Source organism: Salmo trutta, chromosome 39 (genome assembly GCF_901001165.1).
Source record: "Salmo trutta chromosome 39, fSalTru1.1, whole genome shotgun sequence".
NCBI classification, from domain to species: Eukaryota; Metazoa; Chordata; class Actinopteri; order Salmoniformes; family Salmonidae; genus Salmo; species Salmo trutta.
Window position 1 is genome coordinate 20,808,343 of NC_042995.1, and position 20,327 is coordinate 20,828,669.

At 46.1% G+C, this 20,327-nt stretch overlaps 2 protein-coding genes across 6 annotated transcripts in view; both read right to left on the reverse strand.

Annotated features, from left to right (window-relative positions):
* Positions 1-987: 987 nt before the first annotated feature.
* Positions 988-12,339, reverse strand: LOC115179412 (arsenite methyltransferase). Of its 2 annotated transcripts, none has more exons than XM_029740908.1 (5): positions 12,156-12,339; positions 11,795-11,870; positions 11,057-11,211; positions 1,884-2,166; positions 988-1,563 (listed from the first exon to the last, which is right to left on the reverse strand). In XM_029740908.1, exons 2-5 carry the CDS (start codon positions 11,847-11,849, stop codon positions 1,340-1,342), a joined length of 717 nt encoding a protein of 238 aa, XP_029596768.1. In that variant the 5' UTR covers positions 11,850-11,870; positions 12,156-12,339; the 3' UTR covers positions 988-1,339. The 2 variants fall into 2 exon arrangements, with proteins under 2 accessions (XP_029596768.1, XP_029596769.1); XM_029740909.1 differs by lacking the exon at positions 12,156-12,339 and adding an exon at positions 12,085-12,148.
* A 393-nt stretch (positions 12,340-12,732) lies between these two features.
* The window catches only part of LOC115179842 (glycogen synthase kinase-3 beta), a 55,555-nt gene continuing 47,960 nt past the window's right edge, over positions 12,733-20,327 (reverse strand). For all 4 annotated transcript variants that reach the window (XM_029741677.1, XM_029741679.1, XM_029741678.1 and 1 more), the window contains exon 11: positions 12,733-15,388. In XM_029741677.1, the coding sequence (XP_029597537.1) occupies positions 15,324-15,388 (65 nt within the window). In that variant the 3' untranslated portion in view covers positions 12,733-15,323. The remainder of the gene's footprint in view (positions 15,389-20,327) is intronic.

The window sequence follows — 20,327 nt, forward strand, 5'->3', positions numbered from 1 at the left end:
TACAACACAGCCTGGGATCAAACCCGGTTCTGTAGTGACACCTCTAGCACTGCAATGCAGTGCCTTAGACCGCTGCACCACTCGGGAGGCCCTTTTATTTTTGTTTCTTTTTACCTTTTTCATTGAAAACAATCACAATAATTGTTACCCAGAAGTGATTTGATATTCAGATAAAAATGGCTGCATTGGAACTTTAAAGTTGTAACCTAATTTATAGAATGAAGCCTGTGCTGCTATGGATGTGTTGAGGGAGAGGAAAATGGCAAAAACCCTACTGAGCTTTGAAAGGCATCCTTCCACACATCTAGACCCCAGAGAGAGGATACATTCCTGCTCTATTTGATATCAGAAGTTCATACTCGTGTCAATAGAGCCTTCGCTTCCTTCAGACCAGAGACCAGGGTCTTGGAAAATCGATAATACCCACAACAAGGTGGTAGTATGCAATGCTGTTCGTCTCTCCAGCCTGCTTTATGGCCCAGAGACCTGGACACAATATAGGTAGCACAACAACATCCTGGAATCGTTCCACATCAGATGCCTCCAACCCATCTTAAGGCTAACCTGGGACAGAGTGAGTACCCTATAATGAGATCCTCGCCAACACCAAGGGCTCAATTCAATCTGTAGTGCTGAAGAGCTGCGCTACAGCGCAATAAAAATGTAAAGGCAGTGTTCCCACGTTAGCGGAGACTGCGTTAGTGGAAACTGCATTCACGGTAAACCCTGTCGGCTCATTTGGAAATTACCTTCACATTTCAATCGCTCAATAGCGCTGAACCATTGTAGTTGAAAACCAAGGTCTTGTTTTGGCTTCAGATAGATCAAACAGCTCACCCAACATAAACTAATGTATTGATCTTTTTGTTTCCTTCAAATGCAGTCTATTTGGAGAAGGGACTGTGAGACCCTGTTTGAATGATTGATTGATTGCTTTTTATTGACAGAAATCTGTCATGCAAATAAGTAAAAATTATAATCAAATGGATTGCTGAACATGCGTGCATTTGTCACAGTTAAGAAAATCCTCAATATGTCTCCATACTGTAAACCTGATATTTCACACTAGGCGCTCTGTGGTCACCAAATAACCTTACTAGTTAAGGCTTGTACTGTGTATAACCCTCCCATGCAAAGTGAATGACAGGTAAATACTTTAGCTCTTAACTGTATAATAAATTATTTCTGACAACCAATCATCACAGTAACATACAAGTGCTCAATATAAAACCTTAAGTATGAACAGACGTACTCTCTTCGGAAGTAGCATTCGTTTTAATGATACAATATGCTGTTATGTCCATCAAACACATCCTGAGTGTACATACAGAGCGTGTTTCTAACTGTTCTGAGTCTCAGTGGTGGAGGGAGGTGGAGAGGTGGCATAGATGACCTGGAAGCTCTTGCCCTCATCCATCAGGTCCTCCATGCTGACCCCCAGGAAGCCCACAGCCTTCAGGGCCTGCATGTAAGGCTCAGGCTCCACCGTCACGCCTTTGAAGAAGCCCTGCTCCACCCCATGACGCAGGAAGCCCAGGTCACACGTTGCCAACATCCTCGCTCCTACCGGGAAGGAAGAAAAGGAGGGGGTTGTATTCATTAGAATGATCCTTCTACTTCTATGGTTGTATTAACCATCATACAGAGAGATACAACAACAACAGGTTCTGTGCACTGCAATACTGTCTTCTGTATAGGCTACTGTGATAACTCTATAGATATGCAGTGCCGTAGAGATGCAGTAAAGGTTTAGTGCATGTTGTAATACGACTTGTATAGTATGGCTCTGACTGCACTCAAATTGCCCTCTACTGTTTGCAATAAGGAATTGCATCTTGTGTGTGCCTGTGGCATACGCATGTGCGTGCCGTGCTTCCACTAACCTGGCCTCATGACACGGAGCAGTTCGGCGGTGGCAGTGGCCATGTCCGGCCAGTAGAGATGGCAGTTGGAGTGGAAGACCCCGTCAATGCAGTGGTCCGGGAGGGGAATACACTCCACACTGCCCTGGAGCAGGTGGACCCTCCCCGAGGCCAGCTGAGGGCCCAGACGCTTCTGGGCCACCTTTTGCATGTACTCTGAGACGTCCAGGCCGAACAGCCTGCCCCCGGGCTCCGTCAGGTACTTGAAAGCCTCCTGGAGCCCCAGGCCTGGACCAAAGCCAACCTAGAGGACAGAGTAGATTTAATGGCACTAGATCAATTGTGTGTGTGTGTGTGTGTGTGTGTGTGTGTGTGTGTGTGTGTGTGTGTGTGTGTGTGTGTGTGTGTGTGTGTGTGTGTGTGTGTGTGTGTGTGTGTGTGTGTGTGTGTCTATAAAGTAATACCTCTTCATACACAGAACAAAATCCCACCTCTTTACTATCCCACCATCTTTCTAGGGGAATGTTGTAAAAAAACAAGGTATATTAAATCCCACCCCGAGACCGTGCCATGAAACCTACATTTTCACAGACCCTGTAACCAAAATACAGGAATCGTGTCTGTGTGAATAGTTCTCAGCTTTTTTGCAGGTAAATTCATGAACACTTCCAAAGTTTAACACGTTTAACACGTCCCTAATTTGAATTGCAAACTACCCCATGGTTTAACAACAGACCCCCACGCCCCACCCCTCCCAATTGGCCAGTTACCAACTGATAGGTATGAGCTTCCCCAGCTAATGGCACACTTCCGCGTTGTCTCCGTACTGCTGGGATGTTTGTTGCTACTTGGCTTAAAAAACATGAGCTGGCGCACACCCAGAACAATGTGTTCGTGTGGAGGTGCTGACTAATGGCGAATAAACTTCAACTCATTCAACTTTTTCACCTTTGACATCGTTCTACAGGACTTCCACCAGCTGAAAAAGCTAACATTAACGCTATGCCATCTAATTGCAGTCGCTGTACAGGAGAACTATCGCCTTATGGTGAGGATAGCCGAGTTGCAAGCCCAGCTTCAGATGCAATCGTTAGGCAAGGGCAATTTAAGTGTAGGAAAGGATGAAGCAGCGTCTGTGCCACCAGTATGTACAGAAAGTAGTATAAATCCGCTCCCCCCCTGCACAGTATCCGCAGCCGGGACAAATTTCTCAAGGCTTCTGGAAAGAAATGCTGTCGGCACGCTCAACCGGTGTCGCTCATTCACCTGACAGAAACTTTGAACCGGTCCTCCCCATTAAGCGGGGAGTCGGAGTCAGAGGCCCTAGTCACTGGCAACTCCATTAACCACAGTATTAGACTTAAAAAGAATCATCCAGTGATCCTACACTGTTTACCAGGGGGCAGGGCTAACCGACGTAAAGGTTAATCTGAAGAAGGTGCTGGTTAAGGCTAAAGCTGGCGGGTGTAGAGAGTATAGGGATATTGTTATCCACGTTGGCACCAACAATGTTAGGATAAAACAGTCAGAGGTCACTAAGCACCAGTGGCGACCCGTCATTCAGGGCAAGTCATTTTTTGGGGGGGTGGTGGCTTGCATGTTATTTTGTCATTAATACGTGTCACATATCAGTTTGCAAACAATGTAAAAAAAGATATATATATAATTGAGTTAATAAAGCCACATAGAACCATGGACTCTTTTTTGTTTTCTTGAGTAAAGCAGCTCCAAAATTGGGGTGGCAGGTAGCCTAGTGGTTAGAGCGTTGGGAGTGTATTGAAAGGTTTCTAGATCGAATCCCTGAGCTGACAAGGTAAAAATCTGTCTCCCTGAACAAGGCAGTTAACCCACTGTTCCAAGGCTGTCATTTTAAATATGAATTTGTTCTTAATTGACTTGCCTAGTAAAATAAAAATGCAGGTGTTTCAGCCTAGCTCAGCACTTTCTGGGGTGGTGGGGCAGGCCAGCAGAAAATAGGAGCATTGCTCAGTATTCTGTCACTCATGGGGACTTTGTGCAATCGCCTGGCTTCAGTCCTTTAGTAAGGGTAGACATCCAAAATTTCAGCCCTTTGGGTCCTACCATAGTGTTATATTACAAGTGCCCTTCCAAGAAGGCTCAAGGTCATTGGCCACAGAAAATACGTCAATTCACATTATATGCACAGTAGCTTTAGTTGGACTGATAATGTCAACATCTTCCTTTCACAATCTTAGCTAGCAGTCATCATCGTGAATCAAGTCTACTGGCAAACCCTTTTTAATCCATGTCATATGAAGAGATATAATAGTAGTGAGTGCTACGGGTAGGTAGTCATTTAGGCAGGTTACCTTAGTGTTCTTGGGCACAGGGACTATGGTGGTCTACTTGAAACATGTTGGTATTACAAACTCAGACAGGGAGAGGTCTTTCATCGGCTGCGGAGAGCGTGATAACAAACTCAACCGGAACAGCTGACGCTCTCATGCATGTTTCAGTGTTACTTGCCTCGAAGCGAGCATAGAAGTAATTTAGCTCATCTGGTAGGCTTGTGTCACGGGGCAGCTGTCGGCTGTGCTTCCCTTTGTAGTCTGTAATAGTTTGAAAGCCCCGCTCCTTGAAAGCGGCAGCTCTACTCTTTAGCTCAGTGCGGATTTTTCCTGTAATCCATGGCTTCTGGTTGGGGTATGTACATACAGTACAGTCACTGTGGCGATGACGTCATTGATGTACAGTTGAAGTCGGAAGTTAACATACACTTAGGTTGGAGTCATTAAACTCGTTTTTCAACCATTCCACAAATTTCTTGTTAACAAACTATAGTTTTGGCATGTCGGTTAGGACATCTACTTTGTGCATGAAACATGTAATTTTTCCAACAATTAAATTGTTTACAGACAGATTATTTCATTTATAATTCACTTTATCACAATGCCAGTCTGTCAGAAGTTTACATACACTAAGTTGACTGTGTCTTTAAACAGCTTGGAAAATTCCAGAAAATTATGTCATGGCTTTAGAAGGTTCTGATAGGCTAATTGACATAATTTGAGTCAATTGGAGGTGTATCTGTGGATGTATTTCAAGGCCTACCTTCAAACTCAAACTTTACATTGACATCATGGGAAAATCAAAAGAAAATCAGCCAAGACCTCCACAAGTCTGGTACATCCTTGGGAGAAATTTCCAAACGCCTGAAGGTACCGCGTTCATCTGTACAAACAACAGTACACAAGTATAAACACCATGGGACCACGCAGCCGCCATACCGTTCAGGAAGAAGACGCGTTCTGTCTCCTAGAGATGAACGTACTCTGGAGCGAAAATTGAAAATCAATCCCAGAACAGCAAAGGACCTTGTGAAGATGCTGGAGGAAACAGGTACAAAAGTATCTAAATTCAGCAAAAAAAGAAACGTTCTCTCACTGTCAACCGCGTTTATTTTCAGCAAACTTAACATGTGTAAATATTTGTATGAACATAATATTCAACAACTGAGACATAAACTGAACAAGTTCCACAGACATGTGACTAACAGAAATTGAATAATGTGTCCCTGAACAAAGGGGGGATCAAAATCAAAAGTAACAGTCAGTATCTGTTGTGGCCACCAGCTGCATTAAGTACTGCAGTGCATCTCCTCCTCATGGACTGCACCAGATTTTCCAGTTCTTGCTGTGAGATTGTTACGGGAATTAAGTTATCAATGTTCTTAAACCGAACTTCAATTAAACTACTCAGTCTGCCCCCCATATGGTGTAAGATTCTGGTTGAATGAAGCAGACGGCGAGCCAGCTTACAATTGGTCAGAATGTTGATTCACGAGAGCTCTGAAATCCTTACAATGTACAAAGCCTTTTATACTAACACACACACACACATAAACTTACATCAGTAGAGAACTCCACCCCACTCTAGGCGGCTGTATTTTTCCACAGTACACATACATTCCTTATCAAACCTTGCCACCTGTCTTCTAATCTCCTGCCAACTAAGCAGTTCCCAGGCTGTTGTTTCTCTCCCTAACTTAGGGAGGTATCTTCTCCTGTTCCTTTCCCAAGGTCGTTTTATCAACTCTGCCCTGCTCATTTTGAAGTGGTAACAGTGTCTTAGTTTTAAACAGTCTACTCACCCACAGCCGTAGCCTTTATAATTTCTAATACATTTCAACAGGTTATATGGTTTCTGAGTGAAATCATTTAGTCAAACCTTTAATCATATAATTTCCATTACAGAGATGCTAGCCCACTCTTCCAAGGCACCTGCAAGGTCCCGGACATTTCTGGGGGAAATGGCTCTAGGCCTCACCCTCTGATCCAACAGGTCTCAGGCGTGCTCAATGGGATTGAGATCCGAGCTCTTCACTGGCCATGGCAGAACACTGACATTCCTGTCTTGCAGGAAATCACGCACAGAACGAGCAGTATGGTTGGTGGCATTGTCATGCTGGAGGGTCATGTCAGGATGAGCCTGCAGGAAGGGTACCACATGAGGGAGGAGGATGTCTTCCATGTAACGCACAGCGTTGAGATTGCCTGCAATGACAACATGCCCAGTCCGATGATGCTGTGACACACCGCCACAGACCCTGAAGGACCCTCCACCTCCAAATCGATCCCGCTCCAGAGTACAGGCCTTGGTGTAACACTCATTCCTTCAATGATAAACGCGAATCCGACCATCACCCCTGGTGAGACAAAACCGCGACTCGTCGTTGTTGCCGGTGATGTCTGGTGAGGACCTACCTTGCAACAGGCCTACAAGCCCTCAGTCCAGCCTCTCTCAGCCTATTGCAGACAGTCTGAGTGCTGATGGAGGGATTGTGCGTTCCTGGTGTAACTCAGGCAGTTGTTGTTGCCATTCTGTACCTGTCCCGCAGGTGTGATGTTCGGATGTACCGATCCTGTGCAGGTGTTGCTACACGTGGGCTGCCACTGCGAGGATGATCAGCTGCCCATCCTGTCTCCCTGTAGCGCTGTCTTAGGCGTCTCACAGTACGGACATTGCAATTTATTGCCTTGGCCACATCTGCAGTCCTCATGCCTCCTAAGGTACGTTCACGCAGACGAGCAGGGACCCTGGGCATCTTTCTTTTGGTGTTTTTCACAGTCAGAAAAAAGGCCTCCTGAGTGCCCTAAGTTTTCATAACTGTGACCTTAATTGCCTACCGTCTGTAAGCTGTTAGTGTCTTAACGACTGTTCCACAGGTGCATGTTCATACATTTTTTATGGTTCATTGAACAAGCATGGGAAACAGTGTTTAAAGCCTTTACAATGAAGATCTGTAATGTTATTTGGATTTTTACGAATTATCTTTGAAAGACAGGGTCCTGATAAAGGCACGTTTCTTTTTTTGCTGAGTTTATATCCACAGTACAACAAGTACTATATCGAAATAACCTGAGGTCTCTCAGCAAGGAAGAAGCCACTGCTATAAAACCGGCATAAAAAAAGCCAGACCACAGTTTGCAACTGCACATGGGGACAAAGATCGTACTTTGGAGAAATGTCCTCTGGTCTGATGAAACAAAAATACAACTGTTTGGCCATAATGACCATCGTTATGTTGAGGAAAAAGAGGGATGCTTGCAAGCCGAAGAACACCCTCCCAACCGTGAAGCACGTGGGTGGCAGCATCATGTTGTGGGGGTGCTTTGCTGCAGGAGGGACTGGTGCACTTCACAAAATAGATGGCATCATGAGGCCGGAAAATTATGTGGATATATTGAAGCAACATCTCAAGACAGCAGTCAGGCAGTTAAAGCTTGGTCGCAAATGGGTCTTCCAAATGAACAATGACCCCAAGCATACTTCCAAAGTTGTGGCAAAATGGCTTAAGGACAACAAAGTCAAGGTATTGGAGTGGCCATCACAAAGCCCTGACCTCACTCCTATGGAAAATTTGTCGGCAGAACTGAAAAGCGTGTGCGAGCAAGGAGGCCTTCAAACCTGACTCAGTTACACCAGCTCTGTCAGGAGGAATGGGCCAAAATTCACCCAACTTATTGTGGAAGGCTTCCAGAAACGTTTGACCCAAGTTTAACAATTTAAAGGCAATGCTACCAAATACGAATTGAGTGTATGTAAACTTCTGGCCCACTGGGAATGTGATGAAAGAAATAAAAGCTGAAATAAATCATTCTCTCTACTATTATTCTGACATTTCACATTTTTACCTCTGGTTGCACATTTAACATGCTGGTAGAAATTCAGTCAAACGGATTTAAGTTTCCCTGCATTAAAGTCTCCGGCCACTAGGAACGCTGACTCTGGATGAGCCTTTTCCTGTTTGCTTGTGACCGTATACAACTCATTGAGTGCGGTCTTAGTGCCAGCATCAGTTTGTGGTGGTAAATAGACAACTACAAAGAATATAGATAAACTCTCTAGGTAGATAGAGTGGTCTACAGCTTATCATTAGATACTCTACCTCAGGCGAGCAAAACCTTGAGACTTCCTTAGATATCATGCACCAGATGTTTACAAATATACATAGACCGTCACCCCTTGTCTTACCATTGGCTGCTGTTCTATCCTGCCGATACAGTGTACAACCAGCCAGCTGTATGTTATTCATGTTGTCGTTCAGGCACATCTCGGTGAAACAAAAGATATTACAGATTTTAATGTCTTGTTGGTAGGATATATGTGCTTTTAGTTTGTCCACTTTATTATCCAGCGATTGTTCGTTGGCCAATAGTACCGATTGCAAATGCAGATCCCTCCATCATTAGCCACTCGTCGCCGGACCCTCACAATGCATCCCGATCTCCTTCCGCAAAACCTCCGTCTCTTTCCCATGTAAATTACGGGGATGAGGGCCTGTTCGGGTGTCTGGTTTAAATCCCTCTCGTCCGACTCATTAAAAACAAATGATTCGTCCAATTCAAGGTGAGTAATCGCTGATCTGATGTCCAGAAGCTCTTTTCGGTCATAAGAGACGGTAGCAGCTGTAACGTCTGCTTCCAACTCACACTCTCAAACACGTAGCTTTCCTGAACGCAACTCACTTTCCAGCCCACTTTCCAGCAAACACTCTCAAACACATTGATCCCCTGAATGCAGCTCACTCTCCAGATCCCAATCACCTGAATTCTGATCACCTGTTCACACACCTGCATGTCATTATAACACACTATTTAGTTCAGTTCTTTGCACCCTATCATTGTGAGGTGTTGTTTGTTTTGTGACACACTTCTATTCGGATCTCTGTTTTTCCCCGTAATTTACTCCTCCTGTGTATGATAGTTGTTGCCTGCCTCACTAATGACGCCTTTTGCCTATTCCCTGCCTGTACTTTATCGGATGTCCTGTTATCAACCTATTGCCTGATCTCCTGGATGATGTTACCAGCCTTTTCCCTGCCTGTACTGTTGCCTTTTTGGACCCCCTGTGTATGACCTTCTGCCTGCCCCTGGACCCAGTTACCTGCCTCCTCCTGTGGCCCTTTACAATAAACATCTGTTGCGCCCTGCGCTAGAAACCAGCTCTCGGTCTCCCATCGTGTTCATTACAGCAGCAACATTATGTACAAAATAAGTTACAAACAATGCGAAGAAACAAACAAAATAGCACAGTTGGTTAAGAGCCCATAAAACGGCAGCCAATCCCTCCGGCGCCATTATCTAGAACCAAGAAAATGTATCATATTACTCCAGTGGTAGCCTCTGGCTTCCTTTTAAGGCTAGGGCTGACTTCAAGGTTTTACTGCCGGTCCTGCCGTACATACCTACAAGTACACTATGGTTACAAGACTCGGGCCTCCTTACTGTTCCTAGAATTTCTAAGCAAACAGCTGGAGGCAGGGCTTTCTCCTATAGAGCTCCATTTTTATGGAATGGTCTGCCTATCCATGTGAGAGATGCAGACTCGGTCGCAACCTTTAAGTCTTTACTGAAGACATATCTCTTGATATTGACCCATATCATATCAGGTCATACATTTGGCAGGAGGTGAGGAAGAGCAGCTCAGTTTGCACCTCATTTTCTGGGCAGTGTGCACATAGCCTGTCTTCTCTTGAGAGCCAGGTCTGCCTACGGCGGCCTCTCTCAATGGCAAGGCTATGCTCACTGAGTCTGTACATAGTCAAAGCTTTCCTTAAGTTTGGGTCAGTCAGAGTAGTCAGGTATTCTGCCACGTGTACTCTCTGTTTAGGTCCAGATGGCATTCTGGTTTGCTCAGTTTTTTTGTTCATTCTTTCCAATGGGTCAAGTCATTTTTGTTTTCTCATGATTTGGTTGGGTCTAATTGTGTTGCTGTCTTGGGGCTCTGTGGGGTCTGTTTGTGAACAGAGCCCTAGGACCAGCTTGCTCAGGGGACTCTTCCCCGGGTTCATCTTTCTGTAGATGATAGCTTTGTTATGGAAGGTTTGGGAATCGCTTCCTTTTAGGTAGTTGTAGAATTTAACAGCTCTTTTCTGGATTTGTGATAATTAGCGGGTATCGGCCTAATTCTGCTCGCTCTCTCCTTCCTAGGGATAAACTGTAAGGGAAAATGATGTATTTACCTGCTTTGTTTACTACATCTGTATGAATATTGATAGGTGACAATTAATAGTAAAATATTTTCTACTAATGATGTGCTTCTGTAAAGGGATGCTTCTCCTCTATCTCCCTGCAACCCAATTTCCACCACAAAACCTAGAGAGGAACCAGGCTCTGAGGGGTGGCCAGTCCTCTTCTGGCTGTGGCGGTTAGGTTGGAGATTAGAAGAGTACATGGCCATTTAAGGCCAGATTGTTCTTCAAGATGTTCAAATGTTCATAGATGACCAGCAGGGTCAAATAATAATCACAGTGGTTGTAGAGGGTGCAGCAGGTTTGCGCCTTGGGGGTAAATGTCCGTTGGCTTTTCATAGCCGTGCATTCAGAGGTCGAGACCGCACCTGCTGTCTCAACCTCTGAATACTCGGCTATGAAAAGCCAACGGACATTTACTCCTTATGTACTGACTTGTTGCACCCTATACAACCACTTTTCCTGCTTCTATATCTGCATTGCTTGCTGTTTGGGGGTTTAGGCTGGGTTTCTGTATAAGCACTTTGTGACATCTGCTGATGTAAAAAGAGCTTTATAAATACAATTGATTTGATGTATAAAAGGGGTATATCTGCAAAAAAAAGTGTTTGAAAGGTCATATAAACATTGCCTTGTATTTTTTACAGGTAACCACATCTTCTGTCTGAAATAGGTATGAGTGTATTGCATAAGCTGTTACCTCCAGGACAGCATGATGGGCCTGGATCTGGCACAGTTTGACAACGTTCTTGATCATCACATTGTTGTACTTCTCCATGTTCCGCTTAGTGTAGAGGCCCATTAAGCTTTTCTTTGGGTGCGCCAGATTGCGCGTTATTCCATTAGTAAAAACGTCTGAATTACAATGTGCCAAAATGAATGACAGTTGAAGGACACACATGACACATTCACATTAACGGGCACTCATGGTTGAACTATTTTTAAAATTCAAACATCTACGCTGATCAAATAGAACATGAGTTGGAAGTGGTTGTTATAAATTATTCTGAAATGTGTTAAAAATTAGACTGGAATGTAACATCGACTGCTCCTGGAAGCCTTTCCAATTAATCATCAGGAGGCTGTAGCAGGGGCTGAATGCTACCATAAACCAGCCTGGGCATATCTGTCTGGCACACTGGCCCACCAGGGGCAAATGGGCCGGTCCACTAAACTATTTTGAGCTAGTGTCTTGAAAGGGACAGGTGCCCAGTATCCAAATGATGATCATTCTGCTCAAAATTCATAACATTTATTAAGAAGACTTTTTTCCCCCCAAACTACCCCATGGCCAATCTGTTTTCTGGGCTGCAGTTTAGAAAACACTGGATTTTTAAAAAACCTTAATTGTTTATTCAGTAATGATTATTTATTACATCTCTATATAACTGACAGGAATAAAATATAACAGAAATAGAATAGAAATAAAACACATTACCTGGAAAGAGAGGAATATCTCTCAGTAGATCTTTATACTTTCTATATTTACTCATAATGCTGTCGAAGTCTTTATCCTACAGGGATAAAACACCAGAGGGTAAGTAAGTAATTAAAGTCAATAACTACACATAAAGGAAACATTTGAAGCAAAAACTTTGACAACATTTCTTCATAACGTTTTTTTCACAGACCTAGTGAGTAATTCTAATGTTGTCTACAAATGTTTGATTTGGATGAGAACAATGAAAGATTCACTTTCTCAGACATTGATTGAAAAAAGATACTTACCAGGTAATATCTCACATCTACACTGCTATTCTACACAGAGTTCCTGGTTTTGGGAATAAAAGGAAACTGACCTGATTGGTTTGAGGGGATCTGGGTTCAGTTCAATGGGAATCCTTCGTTGTAGCTGAGCAGAGAAGACTGAACTACACCTTAGTTCTTTAAAAAAAATTAATGATTCAAAAACATTTATGTAAATTGTTCAGGCGGCTGTGTAAATACTGCAAAGGTAGAGGAATTTAAGGGAACAAGGTAATGTATTTGTCAAATCTGAAAATGAAATGTATTTTGTTAATTTGAAATGTTTTTCATGTTAATCCCCATCTTAAAATGGGAAATGTAGATCTGAGTCCAACTATCTATATTATAATACCATAAGCCACAACCTGGGGTAGATTTGCATCTTAATCGTGGGCTCAAAAGAAACCCGTCACCAGGACCATGGGATAGGCTACTTTCTACTGGAACGCATTCAACCTTGGAGGTAACGGTCGTGCTCAGTAGGGAACGTACTGTAGCACAAAATGTTTTTCAACGGAATAACAAATACGTGCTTTCTCATTACAAGTAACTCAGTTTCAATGTTTTCTCTGTTCTAAACACAACCCAATTAGCATATGACAACAAAACCAGACACATGACAACAGTGTGTTCATTTCCAGGCTAATCTACTGTTTATTTAATGCAAATTACAGTACCAGGTAACTATTTCTCTGAACCAAGTCACAGACAGAAATATTTACAGGGAGAGGGGACATTAAGCATACCTTCACAGAACAAAAGGTTTATATTCAAAATGAAATCAAAATTTCAGTCACAGAGGCATTCAAGTAGTAGTAATGTTATAGTTTTTTCTGTTGTAAATTGAATATAACCCAGACCTTTTTTTATACATATAATTTTTTTAAACATTGTTTTGTACATATGTTATCCTTAAAGTCACAAGAAGTGGTCACATTGTTTGTTTTACAGGCCAGATGATTGAATAGCAACACATTTACGGATGGAAATATTACAAGCAAGCATACAAATATATGCTTTAAAAAAATGTAATAAAAAACATGAAGGATCGGTGCTACATAACATCTCTCCCAGAGTGCTGTTGAGAATGTGGACACAAATCCTACAGACAAATTGTTTATTGCCATAGCTGAGAAAGTAATACTGAATACGACAAGACTTCCCCCAGAACCGTGTGGGGTTGTATGCGCATCTCTCATAAAACCATATAAACACATTTTAAAACCCACCCCAAACCTTCCTGGAAAGAGAATGATTTTCTCACACTTTAAAAAGACAATAAGACAACTCCCCCAACCCACCACCACCAAAGGGGGTCCCAAAGTCAGACACACAGCCAATCGTACAAAAAGAAACGTGATGTGATGAGTGGTCTGTGTGACACCTGGCTATTGCAGTGAATTGTGGTACATGTAAGATCAGAGAGGTGGAAAGGGGAAGTCAACAGCACTCCAGGAAGGAATAGGGTGAAGTTGCCCTGTACGCTGGTCTCGAGTCAGTTTTGCGTTTCCCCCACTATGGTTAGGATTTCGGGAGGCCAAGCTGAAACTAGATCTGTGCGTAAGGGCAATTTCACACCAGAACCTCCAGGTTAGACCATGGAGGGAGGGGACCTGGGGAAGAGCAGAGAGAATGAGTGGAAGCAAAGGCACTCCAACCTATAGATACACTATACATTACTGGTTATTCTTACAATGATACAGCTGGCACCTACAGTACAGTTGAGATTGAACTATATGGCTGGAGGAAAAAAACAAAGCTGATCTACAGTTTGACTATACAATAACTTTTAACCTGAATGTTTTTTTATTTTGTATTCTTCTTTATATCATTCATTTTTGTTGTTTTTGCTCGTTAACAGTTCTTGGGTCTGCCTATTTACATACATACCACAGGAAGACACGCACACGCAAGCCAGTTTGGTGAAGAGCATCTACAAACATAAATACAAACACATTTGTGTGTACTTTTTGTGTAGGTCTTCAAAGTGTTGAGGGATGGGATGGCAGGACTTTCGGTTGCAAAAGAAGAGCAGGAAAGGGTTAAGTCAGAATGAGGAAGGACTTCCAACAGTGGTTTAAAATGAAATGGGCTGCGTCTGAAATGACACCCTATTCCCTACTACTTTTGCCCAGAGCTATGTGGACTATGGTCAAAAGCAGTGCACTAAATTATAGGGAACATTCAGACACAGAATGGTAACAAAAGATTGTGAGGAAATGCAATCATACGCCCGCATCCAAGCATCCTTCATAGCCAGTCCCCGAAACCCACCCACTAACAAGAAACAGAACAATACCAGGCTTTACTAGTCATAATGTCTATCTGACAAGCAGCAGGAAAGTAATACAGAGGTCCTGGTCTTCACTGAAATCACATGAAAGACAGAATCTCTTTCTTGCTCTTAGGTCTGTTCTGGCAAAGTTTTGTCGGTATGGCATTACCCTTAGGGGAAAAACGCGGTAAAACTCATTTATGCACCGTTTCTCGGAGCTAAAAGGGGGACGTACCCAAAAAACGTGCGGAGTTGCGAGACAACTGTTGCCCTACGAGCAGAATCTCAAAATGGTGCTGCATAGCAGGAGTGTGATTTCTGAAGTGGGAAAGAGAGTAGCTGACACTTTTCTACAATATATCAATTGTGTATGTGTACATTGAACACAGACACAGATATCGAGGTCAACCATTAAAAGTCGCGACGTCATCAAGGTCCTCAGATGTATATGTATGAATGGGTGGGAAGGGGTCGACAGGGGCCCCAAGGGGCCACAGTCTGAACGTAAGGCTGTTGCAGGACGCATGTAGAGGCCTCTCCTACACAGAGAGAGTGGGATGACTATATCTAGCATATGAAAAAAAATAAAGATTGACTATGGAAACAAACACGTCAGAGTACTTTTGTATACTTATATAGCTATACATTATCTCTACACTAAACACACCCGGTCCCCTCCTCTTCAAAGTACAGAAAGATGAAGAGCAGCTCTGAGAACGTATCACGGTTGTCCTTTTTGTACAAATAAATAAACAAACATTAAAACAATGTGAGAGGAGAGGGTGGAGGTGGTAGGGGAATAACGAAGTTCCGATTGGGTTTTCCTTGTGTTCATCTTTGTCGGGCGTCAGTTTTCTTGCTTTGCTTTATTAATTGGTTGGTGTGCCGCCATGCCACTGTTGTTGTCCAGGAGCTCGGGCGTGGGCAGCGGGGTCAGGAAGAGGTTTCATGTGGAGGCGTTGGAGGCGGAGGCAGCGTTGGTGGTATGGCCACGGTCTCCGCTGTTGGCATCTGGAAATGGAAGCAGTACGTTACACAACTTGCCTTTAATGAGGAGAGCGCTGGGCCCTTATTCACAAAGTGTCTCGGAGTAACAGCGCTGATCTGGGATCAGGTCCACTCTTTCCACATAATGTTATTCATTATTTTCTATAGGGGAATTCTGGTCCTAAATCAGCACTCTAGACGCTATACTCTGGGACGCATTGTGAACACGGGCCCTGGTTAGTACTGAGAAGAGACTCTAGCCAGGAGTAGTGAGAGGTGAGGGTGAAGACAGAAGAGAGAGAGAAGTTCCCAATCCTCCAATGACCCATAGCCCCTGCCACAAGAACCCTAGTTTACACGTATCCAACCCTGCCAGATCTACAAACGTGTCTAGAGGTCAATTTAGGAATGGCAATAGTGGGAGAGACAGAAAGACCGGGTGACAGACAGGGAGACCGGGTGAGAGAGAGACAGAGACAGGGTAAGAGAGAGACCGGGTAAGAGAGACAGGGAGACCGGGTGAGAGTAAGAGAGAGACCGGGTGAGAGTAAGAGACAGACCGGGTGAGAGAGAGAGAGAGAGACAGACAGACCGGGTGAGAGCGAGAGAGAGACAGACAGACCGGGTGAGAGCGAGAGACAGACCGGGTGAGAGAGAGAGAGAGAGACAGACAGACAAACCGGGTGAGAGAGAGAGACAGACAGACCGGGTGAGAGAGAGAGAGACAGACAGACCGGGTGAGAGAGAGACAGACAGACAGACCGGGTGAGAGAGAGACAGACAGACAGACCGGGTGAGAGAGAGACAGACAGACAGACCGGGTGAGAGAGAGTGAGAGAGAGAGACAGACAGGGTGAGAGAGAGAGACAGACAGACCGGGTGAGAGAGAGAGAGAGACAGACAGACAAGGTGAGAGAGAGAGAGAGAGACAGACAGACCGGGTGAGAGCGAGAGACAGACCGGGTGAGAGAGAGAGAGAGAGACAGACAGACAAACCGGGTGAGAGAGAGAGACAGACAGACCGGGTGAGAGAGAGAGAGACAGACAGACCGGGTGAGAGAGAGACAGACAGACAGACCGGGTGAGAGAGAGACAGACAGACAGACCGGGTGAGAGAGAGACAGACAGACAGACCGGGTGAGAGAGAGTGAGAGAGAGAGACAGACAGGGTGAGAGAGAGAGACAGACAGACCGGGTGAGAGAGAGAGAGAGACAGACAGACAAGGTGAGAGAGAGAGAGAGAGACAGACAGACTGGGTGAGAGAGAGAGAGAGAGACAGACAGACCGGGTGAGAGAGAGAGAGAGAGACAGACAGACCGGGTGAGAGAGAGAGAGAGAGACAGACAGACCGGGTGAGAGAGAGAGAGAGAGACAGACAGACCGGGTGAGAGAGAGAGAGAGAGACAGACAGACCGGGTGAGAGAGAGAGAGAGAGACAGACAGACCGGGTGAGAGAGAGAGAGAGAGACAGACAGACCGGGTGAGAGAGAGAGAGAGAGACAGACAGACCGGGTGAGAGAGAGAGAGAGAGACAGACAGACAGGGTGAGAGAGAGACAGACAGACAGGGTGAGAGAGAGACAGACAGACCGGGAGAGAGAGAGACAGACAGACAGACCGGGAGAGAGAGAGACAGACAGACAGACCGGGTGAGAGAGAGAGAGACAGACCGGGGTGAGAGAGAGAGAGAGACAGACCGGGTGAGAGAGAGAGAGAGACAGACCGGTGAGAGAGAGAGAGAGACAGACCGGGTGAGAGAGAGAGAGAGACAGACCGGGTGAGAGAGAGAGAGAGACAGACCGGGGTGAGAGAGAGAGAGACAGACCGGGTGAGAGAGAGAGAGACAGACCGGGTGAGAGAGAGAGAGACAGACCGGGTGAGAGAGAGAGAGAGACAGACCGGGTGAGAGAGAGAGAGAGACAGACAGACAGGGTGAGAGAGAGAGAGAGACAGACAGACGGGTGAGAGAGAGAGAGAGACAGACAGACAGGGTGAGAGAGAGAGAGAGACAGACAGACCGGGTGAGAGAGAGAGAGAGACAGACAGACCGGGTGAGAGAGAGAGAGGGAGAGACAGACAGACTGGGTGAGAGAGAGAGACAGACAGACAGGGTGAGAGAGAGACAGACAGACAGAGTGAGAGAGAGACAGACAGACAGAGTGAGAGAGAGACAGACAGACAGACAGACAGACCGGGTGAGAGAGAGAGAGAGACAGACCGGGTGAGAGAGAGAGACAGACCGGGTGAGAGAGAGAGAGACAGACAGACAGACCGGGTGAGAGAGAGAGAGACAGACAGACAGACCGGGTGAGAGAGAGAGAGACAGACTGGGTGAGAGAGAGAGAGAGACAGACAGACAGGGTGAGAGAGAGAGAGAGAGAGACAGACAGACCGGGTGAGTAACAGACAGACCGGGTGAGAGAGAGAGAGAGACAGACAGACAGACCGGGTGAGAGAGAGAGACAGACTGGGTGAGAGAGAGAGACAGACTGGGTGAGAGAGAGAGAGAGACAGACTGGGTGAGAGAGAGAGAGAGAGAGACAGACAGACAGAGTGAGAGAGACAGACAGAGTGAGAGACAGACAGAGTGAGAGAGAGACAGGGTGAGAGCGAGAGAGAGAGAGACAGACTGGGTGAGAGAGAGAGAGAGACAGACAGACAGGGTGAGAGAGAGAGAGAGAGACAGACAGACAGGGTGAGAGAGAGAGAGACAGACAGACAGGGTGAGAGAGAGAGAGAGACAGACAGACAGGGTGAGAGAGAGAGAGAGACAGACAGACAGGGTGAGAGAGAGAGAGAGACAGACAGACAGGGTGAGAGAGAGAGAGAGACAGACAGACAGGGTGAGAGAGAGAGAGAGACAGACAGACAGGGTGAGAGAGAGAGAGACAGACAGACAGGGTGAGAGAGAGAGAGAGACAGGGTGAGAGAGAGAGAGACAGGGTGAGAGAGAGAGAGACAGGGTGAGAGAGAGAGAGAGACAGGGTGAGAGAGAGAGAGAGACAGACAGACAGGGTGAGAGAGAGAGAGAGACAGACAGACAGGGTGAGAGAGAGAGAGAGACAGACAGACAGGGTGAGAGAGAGAGAGAGACAGACAGACAGGGGTGAGAGAGAGAGAGAGACAGACAGACAGGGTGAGAGAGAGAGAGAGACAGACAGACAGGGTGAGAGAGAGAGAGAGACAGACAGACATGGTGAGAGAGAGAGAGAGACAGACAGACAGGGTGAGAGAGAGAGAGAGAGACAGACATACAGGGGTGAGAGAGAGAGAGAGACAGACAGACAGGGTGAGAGAGAGAGAGAGACAGACAGGGTGAGAGAGAGAGAGAGACAGACAGGGTGAGAGAGAGACACAGACAGGGTGAGAGAGAGAGAGACAGACAGACAGGGTGAGAGAGAGAGACAGACAGACAGGGTGAGAGAGAGAGACAGACAGACAGGGTGAGAGAGAGAGACAGACAAACAGGGAGAGAGAGAGAGACAGACAGACAGGGTGAGAGAGAGACAGACAGACAGAGTGAGAGAGACCGGGTGAGAGAGAGACAGACAGACAGACTGGGTGAGAGAGAGACAGACAGACAGACAGACCGGGTGAGAGAGAGAGAGACAGACAGACAGACCGAGAGAGAGACAGACAGACAGGGTGAGAGAGAGAGAGACAGACCGGGTGAGAAAGAGAGACAGACAGACAGACAGACCGAGAGAGAGACAGACAGACAGGGTGAGAGAGAGAGAGAGACAGACCGGGTGAGAAAGAGAGACAGACAGACCGGGTGAGAGAGAGAGAGAGAGAGAGAGAGAGACAGACCAGACCGGGTGAGAGAGAGAGACAGACAGGTAGGAGAGAGAGACAGACAGGGTGAGAGAGAGAGAGACAGACAGACAGGGTGAGAGAGAGAGAGACAGACAGACAGGGTGAGAGAGAGAGAGACAGACAGACCGGGTGAGAGAGAGAGAGACAGACAGACCGGGTGAGAGAGAGAGAGACAGACAGACCGGGTGAGAGAGAGAGAGACAGACAGACAGGGTGAGAGAGAGAGAGACAGACAGGGTGAGAGAGAGAGAGACAGACAGACCGGGTGAGAGACAGACAGGGTGAGAGAGAGAGAGACAGACCGGGTGAGAGAGAGAGAGAGACAGACAGACCGGGTGAGAGAGAGAGAGAGAGAGAGAGAGAGAGACAGACCGGGTGAGAGAGAGAGAGAGAGAGACAGACCGGGTGAGAGAGAGAGAGAGAGAGAGACAGACCGGGTGAGAGAGAGAGAGAGAGAGAGAGAGAGAGAGACAGACCGGGTGAGAGAGAGAGAGAGAGACAGACCGGGGTGAGAGAGAGAGACAGACAGACAGGGTGAGAGAGAGAGACAGACAGACAGGGTGAGAGAGAGACAGACAGACAGAGTGAGAGAGACCGGGTGAGAGAGAGACAGACAGACAGACTGGGTGAGAGAGAGACAGACAGACAGACAGACCGGGTGAGAGAGAGAGAGACAGACAGACAGACAGACCGAGAGAGAGACAGACAGACAGGGTGAGAGAGAGAGAGAGACAGACCGGGTGAGAAAGAGAGACAGACAGACAGGGTGAGAGAGAGAGACAGACAGACCGGGTGAGAGAGAGAGAGAGAGAGAGAGACAGACAGACCGGGTGAGAGAGAGACAGACAGACAGGGTGAGAGAGAGAGAGAGACAGACAGACAGGGTGAGAGAGAGAGAGACAGACAGACAGGGTGAGAGAGAGAGACAGACAGACCGGGTGAGAGAGAGAGACAGACAGACCGGTGAGAGAGAGAGAGACAGACAGACCGGGTGAGAGAGAGAGAGACAGACAGACAGGGTGAGAGAGAGAGACAGACAGACCGGGTGAGAGAGAGAGAGACAGACAGACCGGGTGAGAGACAGACAGGGTGAGAGAGAGAGAGACAGACCGGTGAGAGAGAGAGAGAGAAGAGAGAGAGAAAAAGA

Coding starts and splice junctions, on each gene's coding strand:
- LOC115179412 (XM_029740908.1), bottom strand. CDS start 11,849: ATGAGTAAATATAGAAAGTATAAAGATCTACTGAGAGATATTCCTCTC. Junction 11,212..11,794: donor AGATATTCCTCTCTTTCCAG/GTAATGTGTTTT, acceptor ATTGTAATTCAG/ACGTTTTTACTAATGGAATA. Junction 2,167..11,056: donor CCCATCATGCTGTCCTGGAG/GTAACAGCTTAT, acceptor TCTGTCCTCTAG/GTTGGCTTTGGTCCAGGCCT.